Source organism: Natator depressus, chromosome 5 (genome assembly GCF_965152275.1).
Source record: "Natator depressus isolate rNatDep1 chromosome 5, rNatDep2.hap1, whole genome shotgun sequence".
In the NCBI taxonomy this organism is placed as follows: Eukaryota; Metazoa; Chordata; order Testudines; family Cheloniidae; genus Natator; species Natator depressus.
In genome coordinates this window covers 111,192,246-111,210,844 of record NC_134238.1, presented here as the reverse complement: position 1 = coordinate 111,210,844, position 18,599 = coordinate 111,192,246, and the positions used below count along the sequence as shown (strand labels likewise).

The 18,599-nt window shown below is 42.5% G+C and overlaps 2 protein-coding genes across 2 annotated transcripts; both read left to right on the top strand.

Annotated features, from left to right (window-relative positions):
• Window positions 1-4,130: 4,130 nt before the first annotated feature.
• Window positions 4,131-5,363, top strand: LOC141987979 (interferon beta-like). The gene is made up of 2 exons (XM_074953805.1): window positions 4,131-4,704; window positions 5,320-5,363. Exons 1-2 carry the CDS (start codon window positions 4,131-4,133, stop codon window positions 5,361-5,363), a joined length of 618 nt encoding a protein of 205 aa, XP_074809906.1.
• A 9,725-nt stretch (window positions 5,364-15,088) lies between these two features.
• On the top strand, window positions 15,089-15,664 carry LOC141988288 (interferon beta-like). The gene has a single exon (XM_074954122.1). It carries the CDS (start codon window positions 15,089-15,091, stop codon window positions 15,662-15,664), a length of 576 nt encoding a protein of 191 aa, XP_074810223.1.
• The last annotated feature ends 2,935 nt before the right edge of the window (window positions 15,665-18,599 follow it).

The window sequence follows — 18,599 nt, the reverse complement described above, 5'->3', positions numbered from 1 at the left end:
AGTTTCTCTTTGTCACCTCTAAAATGCATTTCCCCATTGGGTGGAATGCGTCAGTCAGTCACTGCCCACAAAAACTATGGAATTCTTCTGAAAAAGTCTAACAACCCCAAACCCATTCAGCTCTGGGGGAAAACTATTCCCCTTCATTCCATCACACCTTTAATAAAAGAAGGGGAATGCTGAACGCAATGTTCAGCTGAGCTCTGACAATATCACCCGTATCATAAGGAGCAGCCATGCCTGTGGGAAAGCCTAGCTCACACTTCTTAAAAGAGAGGAAAAAAAATGTTAATATCTCTCTCTGAGATTCTCCTACATACTTCCACTCAGGGGCAGGAAGAAGGATGGGTGGGTTTGTCCGTAGACTTCCTCATGGAAGTGGCTGTTGTTCCATCTCCACACTCAGCAGATTCCATGGTTTCTGCACCGATCAAAAAGGTCTCTCCAGACACAGAGATCTGCAGCATCTCTCTCAGCTCTGGTCCCATTAGATTCTCTGCCCCCGTCTTTTCAGTGCCAAGTAGTATTTCACAGGGCTGCTCCAGGCTGCATGCAGTTGCCCCAGACAACCTTTTAAAGTGTCATTTTTGGGCAGCTGGGATTAGGGTGACCAGATGTCCCGATTTTATCGGGACAGTCCCCATATTTGGAGCTTTGTCGTATCTAGGTGCCTATTACCCCTCACCCCATGCCCTGATTTTTCACTCTTGCTGTCTGGTCACCCGAGCTGGGATATCAGCTGGGAAGTCTCTGAAGCTTGGCTTGGGCTTCCTCAGTGAGGGGAAATATACAACCCGTGCCTGGATGGTGTGGTGCTCTGTCACCCTCTACTGGCACCTCAACCATTTAGAGATTGAGGAGTCTGCTACAACCCTGGCTTAAGAGGCATTATCACGTGTTCACACAGTCAAGGCTCATGCACTAAGGTTCAAATATCCAAGGTTCAATCCTGCCTGCTGACAACTTCAGCCTGTTGGCGTTACAAGTGGGGGCTCATCCAACATGTCAACTGGGAAGTATTTGAAGCTCAGAATGTGCTTTAACATGTCCTCTCCCAGAAATATACCCAGAGGTGTTTACCTCTTCCAGGGGCCATGTAGTACGTGTAGATTATAATACGGAGACACTTTGCACAGGATTCTAACACACTATTGCTCTTTAATTAATCACTCGGAAATACAGAAAATGGAATAAAAATTGTAAACCCTATCCGCAATTCCCTGCCTCAGTTTCCTCAACACACCAGGCCATTCTATGAGCCTGTATCAGAATCACTTGGGGTCATCCAACATCCTTCTGTTGCAATGCATCACTTATATGCACAAAAACAGAGCATTCTCCTCCAGCTCACATAACCTGGCCTTGGCCAGTTCATCCCCTTCCTTCCTCTTGCCCAAATGTCCTGTGGGTCTTCCCCCTGTGATTTATTTTAGAACCTTTTGGTTTTGTCATCTGTCTCTTTGTTGACTTTCAGTAACTTTCCACTCCTAACCCCCATTCTCCTTAACACCAACTTTGCCAAACTGGTTTCCCAACTCGGAAACACACTTTTAAAGTTAAGTGTCCCCGTTGTCCTCAGCCTAGTGAGTACCTTCTGGAGGTCCTGTCCAACCGGATGGATACACATAGAAAGAGGTTTCCTATGATGACGAAATTTCATGACAACAACTTCGTAATATCACTTTAAAAGTAATAAGTCTTACAGAGACTCCTCCCCTTTCCCCCGGCCTCCGCCTGACACACAGACACACACACACACACACAAACAAATCAAGCCATATGAATCAGGCTTGTGTACACTCAAGTCAGCAATTCTATCCCCCAGTTTTCTGACCAGCTGGTGCCACCCCTCCACATCAGGCGTGTGTGCTCCTTGCCACCAACAACCAGTTTGGTGTACAGAATGGATTAAACTTTCAGTGATAACATCAACAATGCCTAAAGATTACCTAAACCCAACATTTAAAATTATAGTAATAAACCTGCCGGTGGCATCAGATCTAGCGAGGATCCTCCTCTCTACCAAGTTTGGTGTAGGTGGATAGTAGTTCTGAAGAGCTATCAGTCAACAGTAGCGCTGCCAACCACATACTTCAGCCACAGCCTAAACATTTGAGACTGATTCAACATTTATGAAAAATGTTTGGCCCTTTGTAAACATTTTCTGAAATATTTGTACGTGTGAGTTTTTCTTAGAAAAGAACATCTCTGGAGTGAGAAAGTATAAGAAACACTCATATAAATACATATTTTAAAGAGACTTTTCTCCAGAAAAGTTCCTGCAGCCATCTGGAAAGCAGTTTTGAATTTGAAGGCAACCATCCCAGGAACAGACACAATAGCATTGACTCAGGTGAACCATCACACAGAAGAAGTAGCAAATTATGAATAGCAAATACTCATAGGGAAATGAGTGTGGTGACGAGGTCCTGAGCAATCAGAGTGGAATGTGTATAAATCATTTGTCAAATCACTTTAAATAAATCCATTAGCAAATTCTGAATTTATTTGCAGATTTCCCTATTGGAAAAGGGGCTAAACTAATCTCTTATTTCACATTCAAATTAAGCTGGCTGACACAGAAGAAAAATATTCCAATAAAATTTCCTGCTCTTTTCATTGAAATTTAAATATACAGGATTTCATCAAATTCTAGCAAATATTTCACCCAGCTCAGTCTGCATCTAACCTTTCCCAGAAAACAGGCTCATTGCTGATGAAAATATGCTGAGAGACTATGAGTCTTTCCTCCCACAGCTTTCTTAATTTAACAGGAAAAGCTTAAATTCAGATTATTTAATTTCTCTCCTTCACATAACTATTATCTCCTGAAGCTTCAACTTGCCAGGAAATGCACATGCAGAACTCCCAGTGGAGTAAATGCAAGATTGGGGTGCAGCGCCTCTGGTATGATTGGCTCCCTTATATGGTATACTTATGTACAATAAACTGCCTTCTTTACAGTGACGCTTCCAAATAGTTTAGGCAAATCTCTAGATTATGATTTTAAAAAGTGCTTGAGGTGATGGGAGAGGGAGATGTAAAAGAAGTGACACGAACAGAAATATGGTCATGTTTTCTTCTTTTCCTTCTTTAAAATTAATAAGAAAATATTCCTTTTCAATTTTTGGGTTGAAAACCATTCCCCTTCACTGACGGAAACTCCAACATGACAGTCTAGTGCTATGGTATGAAAAACAGAAAGTGAAACTTCCTACAGAAAGAAGGCTGCAAACTTCACTCATCAGCACACTTGAATTTCAATGCCCAAGCTCAGTGAAATGCACATTGAAAAAAAGAATAAAGCTTGAATGGTGAAAAGGGAAACACGTTTGAAAGTAACATTCATTTATGTCAGTCACTCTAGCATATTACCAACCATACAGTCTTTTCAAAAAGAAAAGGAGGTTTTGTGGCACCTTAGAGACTAACAAATTGAGCTGTAGCTCACGAAAGCTTGTGCTCAAATAAATTTGTTAGTCTCTAAGGTGCCACAAGTCCTCCTTTTCTTTTTGCGAATACAGACTAACAGGGCTGCTACTCTGGAACAGTATTTTCAGTTATCAGTTTCTTAAGTAAACCTCCCAGTTTCTCAGTGCCCTCTGTCCATCCTCTGCTATTCCCTACACACAGGGATTTTCCTCTCTCATAAGACGAATAGTCTTGCTGATGTAACTTACTGATGTAACAGAAGTTTAGATCTGCCTAGCACTACTAACTACAGATACTTGGGAGTAGACAGACAGGTCCCTACTCCAGCCTGTAACTGGAGGAAACAGTTAAGCATCACTCTTCTTACCCTTTAAATTTTCTTTATCTAAGGGGAGGGGCCCTAAGGAAAGAAATATAGGGATTCTTTCTTCTAAAAAAAGGTAATGACTGTGATTTTGTTCTTCCAATGCCTTGTTCGCTTCCACTAAATAGAAAGGAGGAAAATGAAAGTAAAAACCTCAAGCAGGCAAAAGCTTGAAAAGTAGAAAGTGATGAAAGAAAAATCTCTTCCTACAGAATCCTTAAATTCCTACTTAAATTCAGAGACATGAGTCGAAAACACAAAAGTTTACAGAAGACCTTGAACAGGCACCAGTTGCTCAAGTTCTACACAAACACAGGGAATCTAAGACATCATCATGATCCGCAGGACTTTGCTGCAATTTTGCCTCGTGCTGCTCTTCTCCAGGGAAATCTCATGTCTGGACTGTAACAGGCTGCATGTTCTACAAACCAGAATGAACAGCGAGAGTTTTGAGCGTCTGGAGAAAATGGGTGGCAACTTTCCCTTCCAATGTCTAAATGAAGGGACAGCTTTCAAGCCCAGAGATATCCTCAAGCTCCGACTGTCCCACCAAGAGAATGCCAAGGTAGCCATCCAGCAGATCCTCCAAGAGCTCTTCCATATCTTTAACAACAATCTCACCCAAGCTGCCTGGAATGGGACTTCCATAAAGGAATTCCAAAATGGACTTCACCAGCAGATTGAGAAGCTGGAGACGTGTTTGAGTGCTGAGATGGAAAAGGAGGTAACCTACCCAGGAAATGAGAACCTCCTGCTCACCAGCCTCAAACTGAAGAGATACTTCCAGACAATAGAGGATTTCCTGAAAGAAAAGCAATACAGCCGGTGTGCCTGGGAGATCATCCGTGTGGAAATATCCAGATGTTTCCTCATGCTCGACAAACTCACCAAGAGACTTGAAAATGAAGGTACCATCTTCTCTTTTTTCCTAGAAAAACTCAAATAATATTATTTGAATAAAACAGCTGGTGAAAGATTGCTGATAGGGTTATAACTCCTAATACGTCGGGCCCAATCTTTCTCCCACAATAATTTTATGCATACAGCTATTTCAAACGCGTGCTCAAATCTTTTCAGAGTAGCATATAATTTAGTGCTTCTCTACCACACACAATATTCTATACGAAAAATAGACAAATATATCATAACTGCTAACTAAAGACAAAATATTGTTAAGTGATAACTAACTATGCCAAATAGAAAAGAACAGTGAGAAGCCCCCTTTGAACAACTGCCTCGTTAGACAACGTTCCAGTTAGGACACCAGAAAACGGGGGGTCTGTGTTAACACTCTTCTATCCCATCAGCTCATTTTGCACATAGGGATGGCCGAGGGTTCTTATTCTGCTTTTCTTTCTTTTGTTTACCCCTAACTTCAACAGGTTTAGTAACAACAAATTGTGACAAGATGACAAGTGCACTAAGGCTCAGGATTTAGGATTTGACATCTGGTTAGAAAAAGATGGCCTCTATTTGGCATTTGAATCTCTCCATCTTTGAACCATTCCCCTTTTTCATTCCAGCACATGATGCTTCCAGTAATGATGCTATGAAAACAGCTGAATGAAACTTCACCTCCACTGGAGCGCTTCATCTCTAAAGTGAATCTCGAATCAGCAGCTTTCGAGACTCTTATCAGTTCATCTTAAATTAAGCAGACTGCCAAACTTCAACTGCACTATTTATGTCCTCCTTGCCATTACCAGACTGATTTATTCACATGAGAAAATGTTAAACAGAAGATTTTGCTGAAAATAGCCCAGAGAAACCCAGAAAGAGACTGCCAAAGTGGCCATCCAGGAGATCCTCCAACAGATTTCCTATATCCAGCGGCTCTGGCAGCAGGGCTCTGGCGGCAATTTAAAGGGCCTTGGGCTCCGGCCGCTGCCAGGAGCCCAAGACCCTTTAAATGGCCAGCCTCAGGAAGCCGATCTGGTATGGCACCGTGTACCGGCTAGTGCCAGTATTTCGGACCGGACCACCTTACTTTCACCTCTGACTACATCTCATGCAAAATACCCTCACAAGCTGCCTGGAACGACAGTCGCATGGAAAGATCCTGCCAGGGACTCATAAGCAAGGGAAACTTCTGGAGGTGTATTTTGTGGCAAGGATAACAAAGAAAGAAGAATATCCCAGTTTCTAGGTCACTTACAATTAGGCACTCTGAAATTTTAAACTAGTGCAAATATATATTCTTTTCCTGCACTGTGAAAAGATAATTTTACTGGATTTGTAAAAGTGTTTTTATGTTGATCCATTTATATTTATTCACAATATTAATGTATTGCTTTTATTTATTTTTTTAGAGGTTTCATAATATTTATAAATAAATATTTATTTCTACAAAATAGCAACCTACAGCAGTAGTGATTTGTACTAATTAGATTTTTTTAAAAAAACAGAGACCCAATAAAAATCCTCCCTTGTTTTCCCTTAAGACTCCAGTTCAGCAAAGGACTTTTAAACATTTGCCTAACTTTAAGTACACAAGCTTTCCTTTGACATAAGTAGTTAAACTTGAGAACATGCTCAAGTACATTGTGAATATAAACCCTGATTCAGCAGTGACTCCATAAGAAACAAAGCGAGGGTAACTAGTTTGACCACTCCAACAGACCACACACGACAACCTCAACTCTGCAGCTTTTGTGTTTCTGCCTGTTAACAGATCATTTTCACCCACAACATTTGTAGTTGCAAGTGTTTGGAGCAGTAGCTCATTGTGATGAAATGAAAGGCAGGATGGAGACACAGGCATCCTAAGGGGAAGACTTCAGGCTGTCGTGGTACAAAGTTGCTTGTCCCCTTCCTCCCCAATGAGATGTGTGTGAACTGTCAGGTTTCCATGTGCACAGACTCCGTATCTCCCCCACCACCACCATCAGGGAGGCTTACGTGGGTCTAATTTTCCCCCTCCACCAGTCAGGTTTGGGTACACTTGGCTCACAAACACCATCAAGCTTGTACATACCCAAACTCTCCTGTCACTCAGGCTTGTAAGCATCTGCTGCTGCTTCCCTTTGCTCTCCCCCGGGTGCTCCCAAAACAAGCGTGTGTGCTTAGGGACTGCATGTTGCACCAACAACCACCAGCTGGAGGAGCACAGTGCATCAAAATTTCAGTTGAGCTGTGAATGACTAAAAATTACCTGAAAGCAAAAAAAAAAACAAACAAAAACCATCCATTGGAACAAATGTTGTAAGGATCTCGTTGCCAAGTTTGGGTATGTAGCTATTAGTCAGTCCCATCATTGTCTAGCATTAATTTAAGCCACACTCTAAATCTGGAGATTTCTTATTTAAAAGTTTTTAAAGAAGTCTAACAACCATTACATTAAATGTTCAAATAGTGAAAAAACAAAGTGCGTGTGAATTTTTACACGGATTGGAAACTTGCCTTTGGGAAAAAAACCAGGAAGGTATGTCCCATTTTAAATCCCTTTTGTAACACAGTCCAAACTATGGTGTCTCTAATAGGAGACTAAATTCTTCACAGTCAACAGAAGGCAGCATTGCAGAAGCTTTTGCCCTCTGTTCTCTTTAGCTGTGGGGTTCTCAAACATTTCATTAGGTGGGCCTCATCTTACAAAAATTGATCCTTTCCCCTCCCATTCAGGATCAGGTAACATTTGTGTGGCAGGTACACCAAACGCTTACAAAGAAAGGTAGTATTAGAAACGCATTTATATAATTTTAGCGGTCTTTAAAGGAACGTGGGATCTGCCAGTTCTCTGAAGACCATCACCCAGTACTCCATGTACTGCCACTGATTCAGGAAACTCAGTTTGGGACCTGCTGGTTTAGAGGCATGTACAAGGAGTTAACTCTTAAAACAAATGCCTCTCCTTTCTTATGGTGTAGTTTTTTCCAAGAGCTGTAGCCATCAGCTGTCCAAGTTCTTTCCTGCCCAAATCTTTCTCTTTTCATTCATTCCTTCATGTAGTTGGAGCCAAAGGTTATATTGACACAAAACAATCATCTGAGAATAATGAGAGCAAAATTAGACTGCATGAAAAAGTCACCACCCCCATAATGTATACCCCCCTCTCTGGTGGAACATGGCCGTAATATAGCACTTGGAGCCATTCAAACTCTTCAGACTCTAACTGCTTTGTTGCCCATTGAGTGCAGTGGGGAACCTCCTGACATTCATCCCATCATATTGTTTATAAGCTGTGCTATGTGGAAAAAATCCATTCATCTATTGAAGAAGCCATTTGATGACATGTATCATCTAAGATTTCAGGCCTTCCTGTGGGAAAGCCAACCACAGGGGGATAAAAAGGGAGGAACATGCTAATAATACATCCCCACTTCAGCTCACTTTTATCCTTCCGCTGGCAGGCAGGAGGGGATACTCACAGGTTTGTCCCCAGCCTTCATCACAGAAGCAGATGAGCCTGTGGCTTCTACAGAGAACACAAGGACTTTTCACACAGAGCCACTGAGTTTCTGCATCAGTTGTTGGGCCCACTCAGAGCCCCGTTCCGGTCCCTGTCAGCGAGGTTCCATTCCAGCCATGAAACCAGGGCTTCCTTCAGACTGCAGTTGCCTCAGACACTCTCTGTAGGTGTCCTTTTTGTGCAGCTGACATGGAGAGATGCACCCACCAGACCTGGAGTAGCACTGCCCCAGCTCAATGCGCGTCTGCTCATTCCAGGCCCCACACATGGATCGTAACTGTATGGAGAACACCCCAAGAGGGAACTGGGTGCAAAAGCATCTGACTCCACGGCACCTCATCTCACTCCACACACCCTTCCATGTGGCACAGGGAAGAGGCATATGCAGAGGGCTCTACCCCTGCATAGATCCTCTGCAGCAGCCTCTGAGGCCCTTGTAACCAAGTTTTCTCAAATAATAGACTGGTTCTTTGCCTACTTGCTGCAGGGAAGATGAAAGTAGGGGTGCTGGGGTTGAGCAGCATCACATAATGTTAGCAAGTAAATGCATGGTCTCCATCATATACAGGGTTTACAGTTTTGTTCACTGGCTTTCAGCAGCCACACAACAATAAGTATTCCAGTGCCCCTAAATTGCTGTCACCATACAGATTTACTGAAAAAGATGATTTGGCTCCCCCGCCCCACATTACCCTGCGATTACTTTGTTACCTTATCCTCTCCTAGTATTCACAGTACGGTACTTATTTCCCTCTCTCCTCAACATCTTCTCTGGACTTCACCCTCGTGTGGGATAAACGTCCCCAACACCCATAGAAAGTAATGCGAGAATGGAGAGCGTAGTGCATGGCAATCTGGGGGCTCTGGTAAGTCTGCTTTCTCTGTACTATTCAGGAACTTTCATGTAGCTGATGCAAGACTCTGATAGTTCTTATCAAAGTGCAGGAAGCCTTGGGAGACTCTAACCAAATTAATAAGCACAGAAATGTTTTCATGGTTTCTTCATGTGATTCTTCCTTTCTAATTTCAGTGAAAATAGTTTTCTTTTTGGATGAAAACACATTTTCCTGCCTTGATGGCAAAATCCAGCACAACAGTCTGTGCTAGGGGAAGAGAACCAGAAAAGGAAATGTGACCACAGGAAACAAAGAGGCTAAAATAAAGCAGAAGAATTTCCCTGCCCACACCAAGGGAAAAACAAAAAAGTTAAGAGAAGGAACTAGTCAAAACGGTGAACACTGATTTTGATTTTTAAAAACTTCTTTGAATGACTACAACCCAGGGACATGCCTCTTAAAAATACAAATCAGGACTTCTCTTCACAACCTGCTTCTGGCCACACTGGAAATCACAATCATCCATGTGGGTACCTCTCTAGTATGTGTAACTAATTGCTCATCCTGTTTTATGAATTACACTCCATTTTTCACCACTGTCAGCTACTCAGAGTGATCAATAGGACAACATGTTCACACCGTCTAACTGCATCGATTGCTCAGCTTCAGTATATACATTGAGATCTGGAAGTAAACAAAAAATGAAAAAAGGTTCCATTCTCTCAGAGCTCACTCTCTATCTCCTGTATTTTCCTAGAAGGAAGACACCGATATTTTCTGGTGTCTACATATTAAGTGTGCTTTTCAGGTTGCATGACTGAAGTTGAAATTTACCATTATTTTTGGGGGGCCTAACATAGGTGCTGCCATACCCCCTGGCTTGAAGTGGTTTCTTTCATATTCACAGTTTACAGTTTGGTTCAATGGCTCTCAACAGCCCCACTACACAAATTCTTCCAGCTCCCCTGAGGCCAACCCTTTCCTCCCACTTCCTCCAGGTCTCAAAACTTTAAATATACCTAAACTAGTTTTGTCTCTAAAATGCAGGAAGTGATGAATGGGAAGTGTAGGGTTTGATGAATTGGCGGTTTTCTCTCTACCACTTCTGAAGTGTGGATGATCTTATTAAATTAGATCTTTAAATTAATGCATCATGAAAAGCCTCTATGTATGTGGATCCAGCATAAGTGAAAGGGGTTTGGTCACTTTCACAACAATACAAAAAGGAGGAAGCGTGGTAAAAAGAATCTAGAAAGCAGTGAATTATACAGAAATTGGAGGGTGTGGAGGGTTCCATTGCATCCGATGAAGTGAGCTGCAGCGTGGGGTACCTGGACTGCACCTTTTAACATTATCTTGAGCGCTAGATATGTACCCTGTACTTGGGGAAAGGATCACTACACCTTATTCTGGCCCTGTATCTGCCTAGTCCTGAGAACTCCCAAGTTATTACTTTTTTTTTAGGTGGAGCACTTGGTTTACATAGTTATTAGTCATTAAATTACCCACATTACCAAAGTATCCAGGATTGTTCATTCTAATCCAATGTGTTCAAATAAATTCAGAAAATGTGGTAGAAGGCTGTAAATAAAGATTAAGAACAAATCAATACACAGGCTTTCTCCCCCTTAAGCTTGAGGACATGCTATGCATTGTACGTTTTAAGGTCATCTACTGCTGCTTATCTACCACATGTCACCACTGCTTATGACATTAGAAACAACTCGCTAAGGAAGTTATGAGGTCACAGAAAGGGGAAGATTATGATATGCAAATATCCTTAGCAAGGAAATGAGGCAAGAAATACAGAACACATGGGGCCAAATGGTGCCACCTCTCAACAAAGCTCAAAAATCTGGCTTTGGGTGGACTATTTTGCCCCTGAGCCTGCTGGGTTGGCATGGAATAGCTGCACTGGTGCTCTAGTGGTAGAGACAAATGGGTTCCTATACACCTCATACTTTGTTTGACACCTACTGGAGCACAGACCTGTCTAGTGGCGACACCCACAGCCCTCCATTCTGTTGCTAAGAAAGGCACGACAGAGTCCAAGGGCGTAGCGACCTCCCAGCACACCCTGCTCTCAGCACAGTACAGATATTCTACTTGTATTCTGCTTTGTACATAAACAGAGGGGAGGGTAGCACGTGTGACTTAATATAGTGGCTGATTAGTTTCTAAAATGTTTGGGAGGTTTTCTGCTCTAGGAGGTGCCGGCTTTCATTCTGTTACACAGCAAAACTGAGCAAAATGGAAGGACATGTCGTCTGACCTTATGAGATCTTGCCCAAGAAAAGGAAGTATGTCTTAGACCACTTCACCTGTTTACATTGTGGAGACAGTCTCCCTTTGTACAGCTTCTAGCAGATCTAGAGTGTCGTATACCCTGAGACGCAGGACTGAGGGCGATCGGCCTGGGACATACGTCTGTAATTCACAACACAGTGTGTATATTTTCCTCACATCGTGTGCCTGACCCGTTTAAAGCATTTTGCTCAATTTTACATAAGGTGGTTACATCTTGACAAAAGGAAATATGATCTTACAGTCACAATGTAGCATGTACAATATAAAGTGATGCTTCATGGCCAATGCAATGTTAGAACAAATACACACATGTGGCACTCAGTTATGGCTCTAAGAGTGGGAGGGGGAGCTGCACTGCCTGAGTGGTGGAGGATAAAGGCATTCCTAGTCTTGGGAGCATACTCTCACAGTGCCCCTAAAGTGGCAATTGCTGCATCCACAGACCAACAATAATACATGTTCTCTTTGGTGCAGGCCGACACACACTTGCCTGGAGGGCTTACGGCCACCCCACTCCGCCCACCACTACTGCATGCGCATATAAGGGGTGTGTCTATGGTCATGCACTTCACCCACCGGCCACACATGACCCCTTTGAGCGGCTGATGGATACCAACAATGCCTTGCTTGCAATCAGGCCATGTCTACACCCTGGGCACTACAGCAGCATAGTTACGGTGTTGTAACTATGCTGCTGTAAGTGTGTAGTGTAGACAGATTATAGCAACAGAAGGGGTTTTCCATTGCTGTAGGAACTCCATCTCGGAGCAATGGTACTTTGGTGGACAGAAGGAGTTGTGTATACTATTGGGTGAATACATATCACAATCACTATGAGACTCCATGAATATGTTACATGTCTTCTGGGAGGGTTGCTCCCCAGCCAGGCTCTCCCCTATCATCAGCCCTTCAGTGGCTTGGTGTGGTGGCTGTAGACGTAGCTGGAAGAGAGAGGAAGAGCATGGCAAACATCTCTCCCTTTTATCATGTTATTTCTTCCTCTTGGCTTTGCCCCCTCCGCCCCCCACTTCAAAGTCAGGTGAGCATTACCCCATCGCAGTCCCAAACTGTCCACAGGAACGGGGGGCGGTGACTCACTGGAGAGTCCAACAGATTCTTTTGTTGCTGCCTAGGCCAGCATCCTTTGTTCCTGTGAGGCTGGGCTGGCTTTCTCCCGTACATGCCCTGATGAGGCGTGAACTGCCTCTCTGCTCTTGGAGAGTTTTTGCTTTGGCTTATTTTAAGCTATGAAGACACATTTTCAGCCTCACAACTCTAGACATGGAATTAGAACCTATAACATTACTATAACACTGCAGTAACAACAATTACTATCACATCACTATGACCACAATGCTCAGTGCATCTTGAGTCTTCCAAAGACACCCGACAAACAAACTTTGCATCAGATACCACACAATCATATTATAAGGATGAACACGGAGGTGTAGGCTGTTCCCACGAGGTGTAGAATGTCTCACCATGAAACTGTTCCATTTCTTATGGGAGGATTAGATCTTCAGTAGCTGGACACATCTTTATGAAACTTCTGGCCAGAGGAGGTGCTGGCCCTGCCCTTGCGGCCCTGCAAGTCAGTATGTACACCTTTCCTCTGGGTGTCTTCTTAGGGAAAGGACCCAGAATATCCACAGCTACATGCTGAAACAGAACCTCAATTTTGGGGAGTGGCTGAAGAGGGGCCTTGACCTGGTCACATTGCACCTGGGAGCCATACAAACTCTTCTTCAAAGTCTAACTTCTTCACTACCCCTATCGTGCAGAGGAGAACTGCCTGACAATCATTCTATCACATTGTTTTGAAGCTGTGCTGCGTGGAAGAAGCTTTTAATCTACTTAAGAGCCATTTAGTGTTATCCATCATCTATGACTTTAGGGTCTTCCTGTGGGAAAGCCAACCACAGGTGGACAAAAGGGAGAAAAACACCACCAATACATCCCCACTTAAGCTCCCCCTTTTCATTCCACTAGCAGGCAGGAGGAAATGATTTCTGTGATGAAAGCTGGGGAAACTGATGACACGATGGCTTCTGCACAGAACACAAAATCTTTCCAAACAGTGCGCCTGAGTGTCTGCATCACTTCTAGGGCTTTGTCAGACCTCCCTTCTGGTCCCTATCAGTGTGGTTCCATTACAGTCACCCTGTCAGGGCTGCCCCAGGCTGAAACAATGCCTGCTGGGGGTGTGAAACTTCAATAAGAGCGACCAAAAGCATGGTCTCATTCATACCCTGGGTTTGCAGTTTTGCTCATTTGCTTTCAGTACCCTGCAACATCTTCCCCTGGGATTTCACCTGGGTGTGGAATGCAGATGCCCAAAACCCCTGGAAAGTCATGGGAGAATGGGGAGCAAAGACCATTAAAACCTGGGGGCTGCGGTAAGTCTGCTTTCTCTGCTTTGCAGGGTGTCTTTCAAAAATTTAAAGCTAAAAATCTCAAATTTCTTATAAAAGTGCAGGAAGACTTGGGAGACTCTAACCAAATTAATATGCACAAAAATGTTTTCATGCTTTCTTCATGTGATTTTTCTCTTTTAATTTCAGTGAAAATAGTTTTCTTCTTGAATTAAAACAGATTTCCCTGCCAAGATGGAAACTCCAGAACAACAGTCTGTGCTAGGGCTTGAGATCCAGAAAATGAAACATGTCCACAGGAAGTGAAGAGAATTAAACAAACGAGAAGAATTTTCCTGCCCAAGCCCAAGGGAAGGCCAATATTAAAAGAGAAGGAACCAGCAAAAATGGTGAACACTGAATTTCATTTTTAAAAAAATATCTGAATTCTTTCATTCCAGGACACACTTGGTAAAAAACACATAATGTGACTTCTCTGCATAACCTCCTTCTGACCACATTGTAAATCATAGTCATCCACGTGGGTACCTCTTTAGCATGCGTTACTATACTAATTGCTCATCCTGTTTTATGAATTCTTCTCAATTTTTTACTCCTGTCAGCTACTTGGAGTGATCGACAGGACGTGATTTTCACACCTTTCAGCTTCATCTATTCCTAAGCTCCACTGTGTATATTAAGACCTGAAAATAACAATGAGTTAAGGGGTCATTTTCTCAGAGCACTCTCTCTCTTATGGTTTCACAGAAGGAAGATGCCAATAGTTTGTGCTGTCTAGATTTTAAATGTGCCTTCAAAACAGAGGAAATCATTAAAGTTGAGATTTGCCAAATATTTTTCGGAGACCTAACCCTTTCCGCTGACATTTACTTCTTCAATGTCTAACGAACTTTAAATATTCGTAAACAATTTCTGTCTCTCAAATGAAGGAGGTAATGAATGGCAAGTGCACTGTCTGACCAACTGGAGGTCTTTTCTGTACCACTGTGGAATTGTGGCTGACCTTCTTCAATTACAGAAATTAAAATATGACAAAATGCGTGTATGTCAGGGGTGGTCACTTTCACGCACACACAAAAAGAAAGAAAGAAAGAAAGAAAGAAAGAAAGAAAGAAAGAAAGAAAGAAAGAAAGAAAGAAAGAAAGAAAGAAATGTGGTAAAAGAACTAGAAAACAGCAAGAAGAACAGAAAGAAAAATTCTGAAACCTTCAAGAAGGAAAATCTTGTAAACAGAAAATGATCAAAGAAACATTCTCCAACCAAATACTTAAATTCAGAGACAAAAAGGAAAGACACAGCAGTCTACATAGGACCCTCAACGAACTCCAGGCTCAAGGTTCCACACAAAGCAAAGGAGCGTATAGACATCATCATGACCACCAGGTTTTTGCTGCACATTTGCCTCATACTGCTCTTCTCCACTGAAATCTCATCTCGGCTCTGTACCATGCTTCACTTCCAGCAGAACAAAGTGAACAAAGAGAGCTTAGAGCTTCTGCAGAAAAGGAGTGGAAATTTCCCCTCACAATGCATAAATGAAAGGGCAGCTTTCAAGCCCACCCAGGATATTGTCCAACTTTCAGTGGCCCAGAAGGAGAATGCCAACGTGGTAATTCAAGAGATCCTCCAGGAGATCTTCAACATCTTTAGCAAAAACCTCACCCAAAGTGCCTGGGATGCCACTTCCATAGTCAGGTTCCAAAATGGCCTTTACCAGCAAATTCAGCGGCTGGAGGCATGTTTGAGAGCACAGATGGAGAAGGAATTAACCAACCCGGAAAGTCAGGACCTCCAGATCACCAGTCGGAGTGTGAAACAATACTTTCAGGGGATAGATGCTTTCCTGAAAGAAAAGGATTACAGCCTGTGTGCCTGGGAGATCATTCGCATGGAAATACCCAGATGTTTTGTGCTGGTTGACAAACTCACTCGACGGCTGAGTAACTAAGGTACAGTACAAATCTTTTCCTTGGAGTAAATGAATTAAACATAAGTGTCAATTATACAGTTGAACAGAGATAGCGGATATCTTATAACTCTGCTTATATAGGGCCTGATCCTTCTTCTACAGGGTCAGTGGCCAAATCGCAACTGATTTCCTTGGCAGCAGCTTCAGGCTCTTCCTGTCCTGTCCTGGAAATGGATTTGCAATTACATGGATTTATTTTTTCAACTCTCATTTTGGTTTGCGATTCTTCATAATCTCCCACATATCAGGTGATCTTATGTATTGCATAATAGGCAGACCATGCAACAAAGTACATATATTTGGAATCCTTAGCCACCTCACCAGTAATTTGGTCATCAAATAATGATACCCCCAAAGTACTCTGACTTCTATACATGTAGTATGTTTCTATTATGAGCATGGTTGCTATTTATTAATCTGTCCTCATCCTATACCACAGCTTGAGAAGTTTCCTAGAGATATTTATAAGAAATATGAACATAGCGTAAGACTCGTAAGATTATGAGGTGCAGAAAAGATTGACATTCATACATTTTCTATTGTATTTTTTTCTTTGTGTTTCAACCAAATCTCATTTCACTCCAGCTGAGGTTGCAGCGACTACAGAGGTTAAAAAAGTTGGACGAAATTGGACCGTGCGGTGGATTCCCTCCTCTCGACTGATCCTTCCCACAGTGATGTCTAAGACTTCTAAGACTCCATACTACTTGACCTTGTATTGTGCAATACACTCACTCAAAATTTAAATTGTAAATGAAGGATATCGATGCAAAACAGTTACAAGAAAATTAAGAAAGGGTTAGACCTTAAACATTGTTGACATTATGTGTTTGCTCTATCGTTCAACTCTTCTCTGATCAAATCTCATCTCTGAACCGTAACATGCAGCTTAACCACAGTACAACAGCATAACAAATGTGAACTGGAAAAACTTTCCAACAAAAAAGATGTGCATAATTTTCCTCTAATGTCGAAACAAAGAGAGACGTTTCAGGTGGCCCCAAGAGGTTTTCAAGCCTCGAGTGTCTCTGAAGGGGAATGCCAAGGTGGCAATCCAGAAAATCTTCCAACATATTTCCCGTCTCTTTGGCAAGAATCTCTCCGAAATGACCTGAGGTGGGAATTCCATTCAGAGATTCCTGCACAGACTCATCAGCAAGTTGGACATTTGGAGATGTTTGGCTGCAGCGATGGAAAATGGGACTCTCTGACCAGGAAGAAAGAACCAACAGTTTCCCAGGATGAACGGGAAGAGATACCAATTCTTTCATAAAAGACAAGCAGTTCAGCCTCTCTGCTACCAGGAGAATCCATGCGGAATTATGGGGTTTTCAAATGTCGGACAAACTCACAAAGAAGTTTAGAAATTTAAATGTCAACATTTTTAGAAGTACTAACCAAAATCAAGGAATAATTTTTACATGATTTAAAATCTGATGCAGTGGAATTTTAAAAGGTGGTGTTACTATATCTTCTGAAAATATTTTCAGATCCGTTTACGATATTTGTAACAGGGCATTTATGTCAATCTATTATTTATTTATTGTTCTTATTTATGTATTTATCATAGATATTTGTTACTTACCAATAAATAATTATTTTATATAAAATGGCAACCTATACCAGTAATGATTTGAATAAAATGCCGATTGAACCAAAAAGAAAGAAAAGGAGAATAAAAAAACCCCTGTAATTGTTCAGCCTGAAAACCCCAATTCCAGAGAGTACTTATGCATGTGACTAACTTAAAGTAGGTGAGCCATCCCGCTCATGTTAGTGCTTCCAGTTGGGAACATGCTTCAATACATTGATGAACCAGTGTCCCAATTTGCACTAATTCCATTTTAAAAATAATCCTTACAGAATGATAATTAGCCTTTCCATTCAAACAGACCACACACCACACCTGAATTCTCCCACCTTTTACCATTCTACTTTGTACCAGGTTACTTGTCCCCCCAAAAACTTGTCGATTTGGGTGTCTGGTGTAGTAGGCAGTTGTGTTGGAAGAGGCTAGATTGGTGCCCTTTCCCCCACTAAGCAAGAGTGCATGCACCCCTTAACACACACCAATTACATGTGAATAATGAGAGCAGGAATGGGGCATTCTGTATTAGAATTATCAAAGTTTCTCTTTGTCACCTCTAAAATGCATTTCCCCATTGGGTGGAATGCGTCAGTCAGTCACTGCCCACAAAAACTATGGAATTCTTCTGAAAAAGTCTAACAACCCCAAACCCATTCAGCTCTGGGGGAAAACTATTCCCCTTCATTCCATCACACCTTTAATAAAAGAAGGGGAATGCTGAACGCAATGTTCAGCTGAGCTCTGACAATATCACCCGTATCATAAGGAGCAGCCATGCCTGTGGGAAAGCCTAGCTCACACTTCTTAAAAGAGAGGAAAAAAATGTTAATATCTCTCTCTGAGATTCTCCTACATACTTCCACTCAGGGGCAGGAAGAAGGAGGGGTGGGTTTGTCCGTAGACTTCCTCATGGAAGTGGCTGTTGTTCCATCTACACACTCATCAGATTCTATGGTTTCTGCACCGATCAAAAAGGTCTCTCCAGACACAGAGATCTGCAGCATCTCTGTCAGCTCTGGTCCCATTAGATTCTCTGCCCCCGTCTTTTCAGTGCCAAGTAGTATTTCCCAGGGCTGCTCCAGGCTGCATGCAGTTGCCCCAGACAACCTTTTAAAGTGTCATTTTTGGGCAGCTGGGATTAGGGTGACCAGATGTCCCGATTTTATCGGGACAGTCCCCATATTTGGAGCTTTGTCGTATCTAGGTGCCTATTACCCCTCACCCCCTGCCCCGATTTTTCACACTTGCTGTCTGGTCACCCTAGCTGGGATATCAGCTGGGAAGTCTCTGAAGCTTGGCTTGGGCTTCCTCAGTGAGGGGAAATAT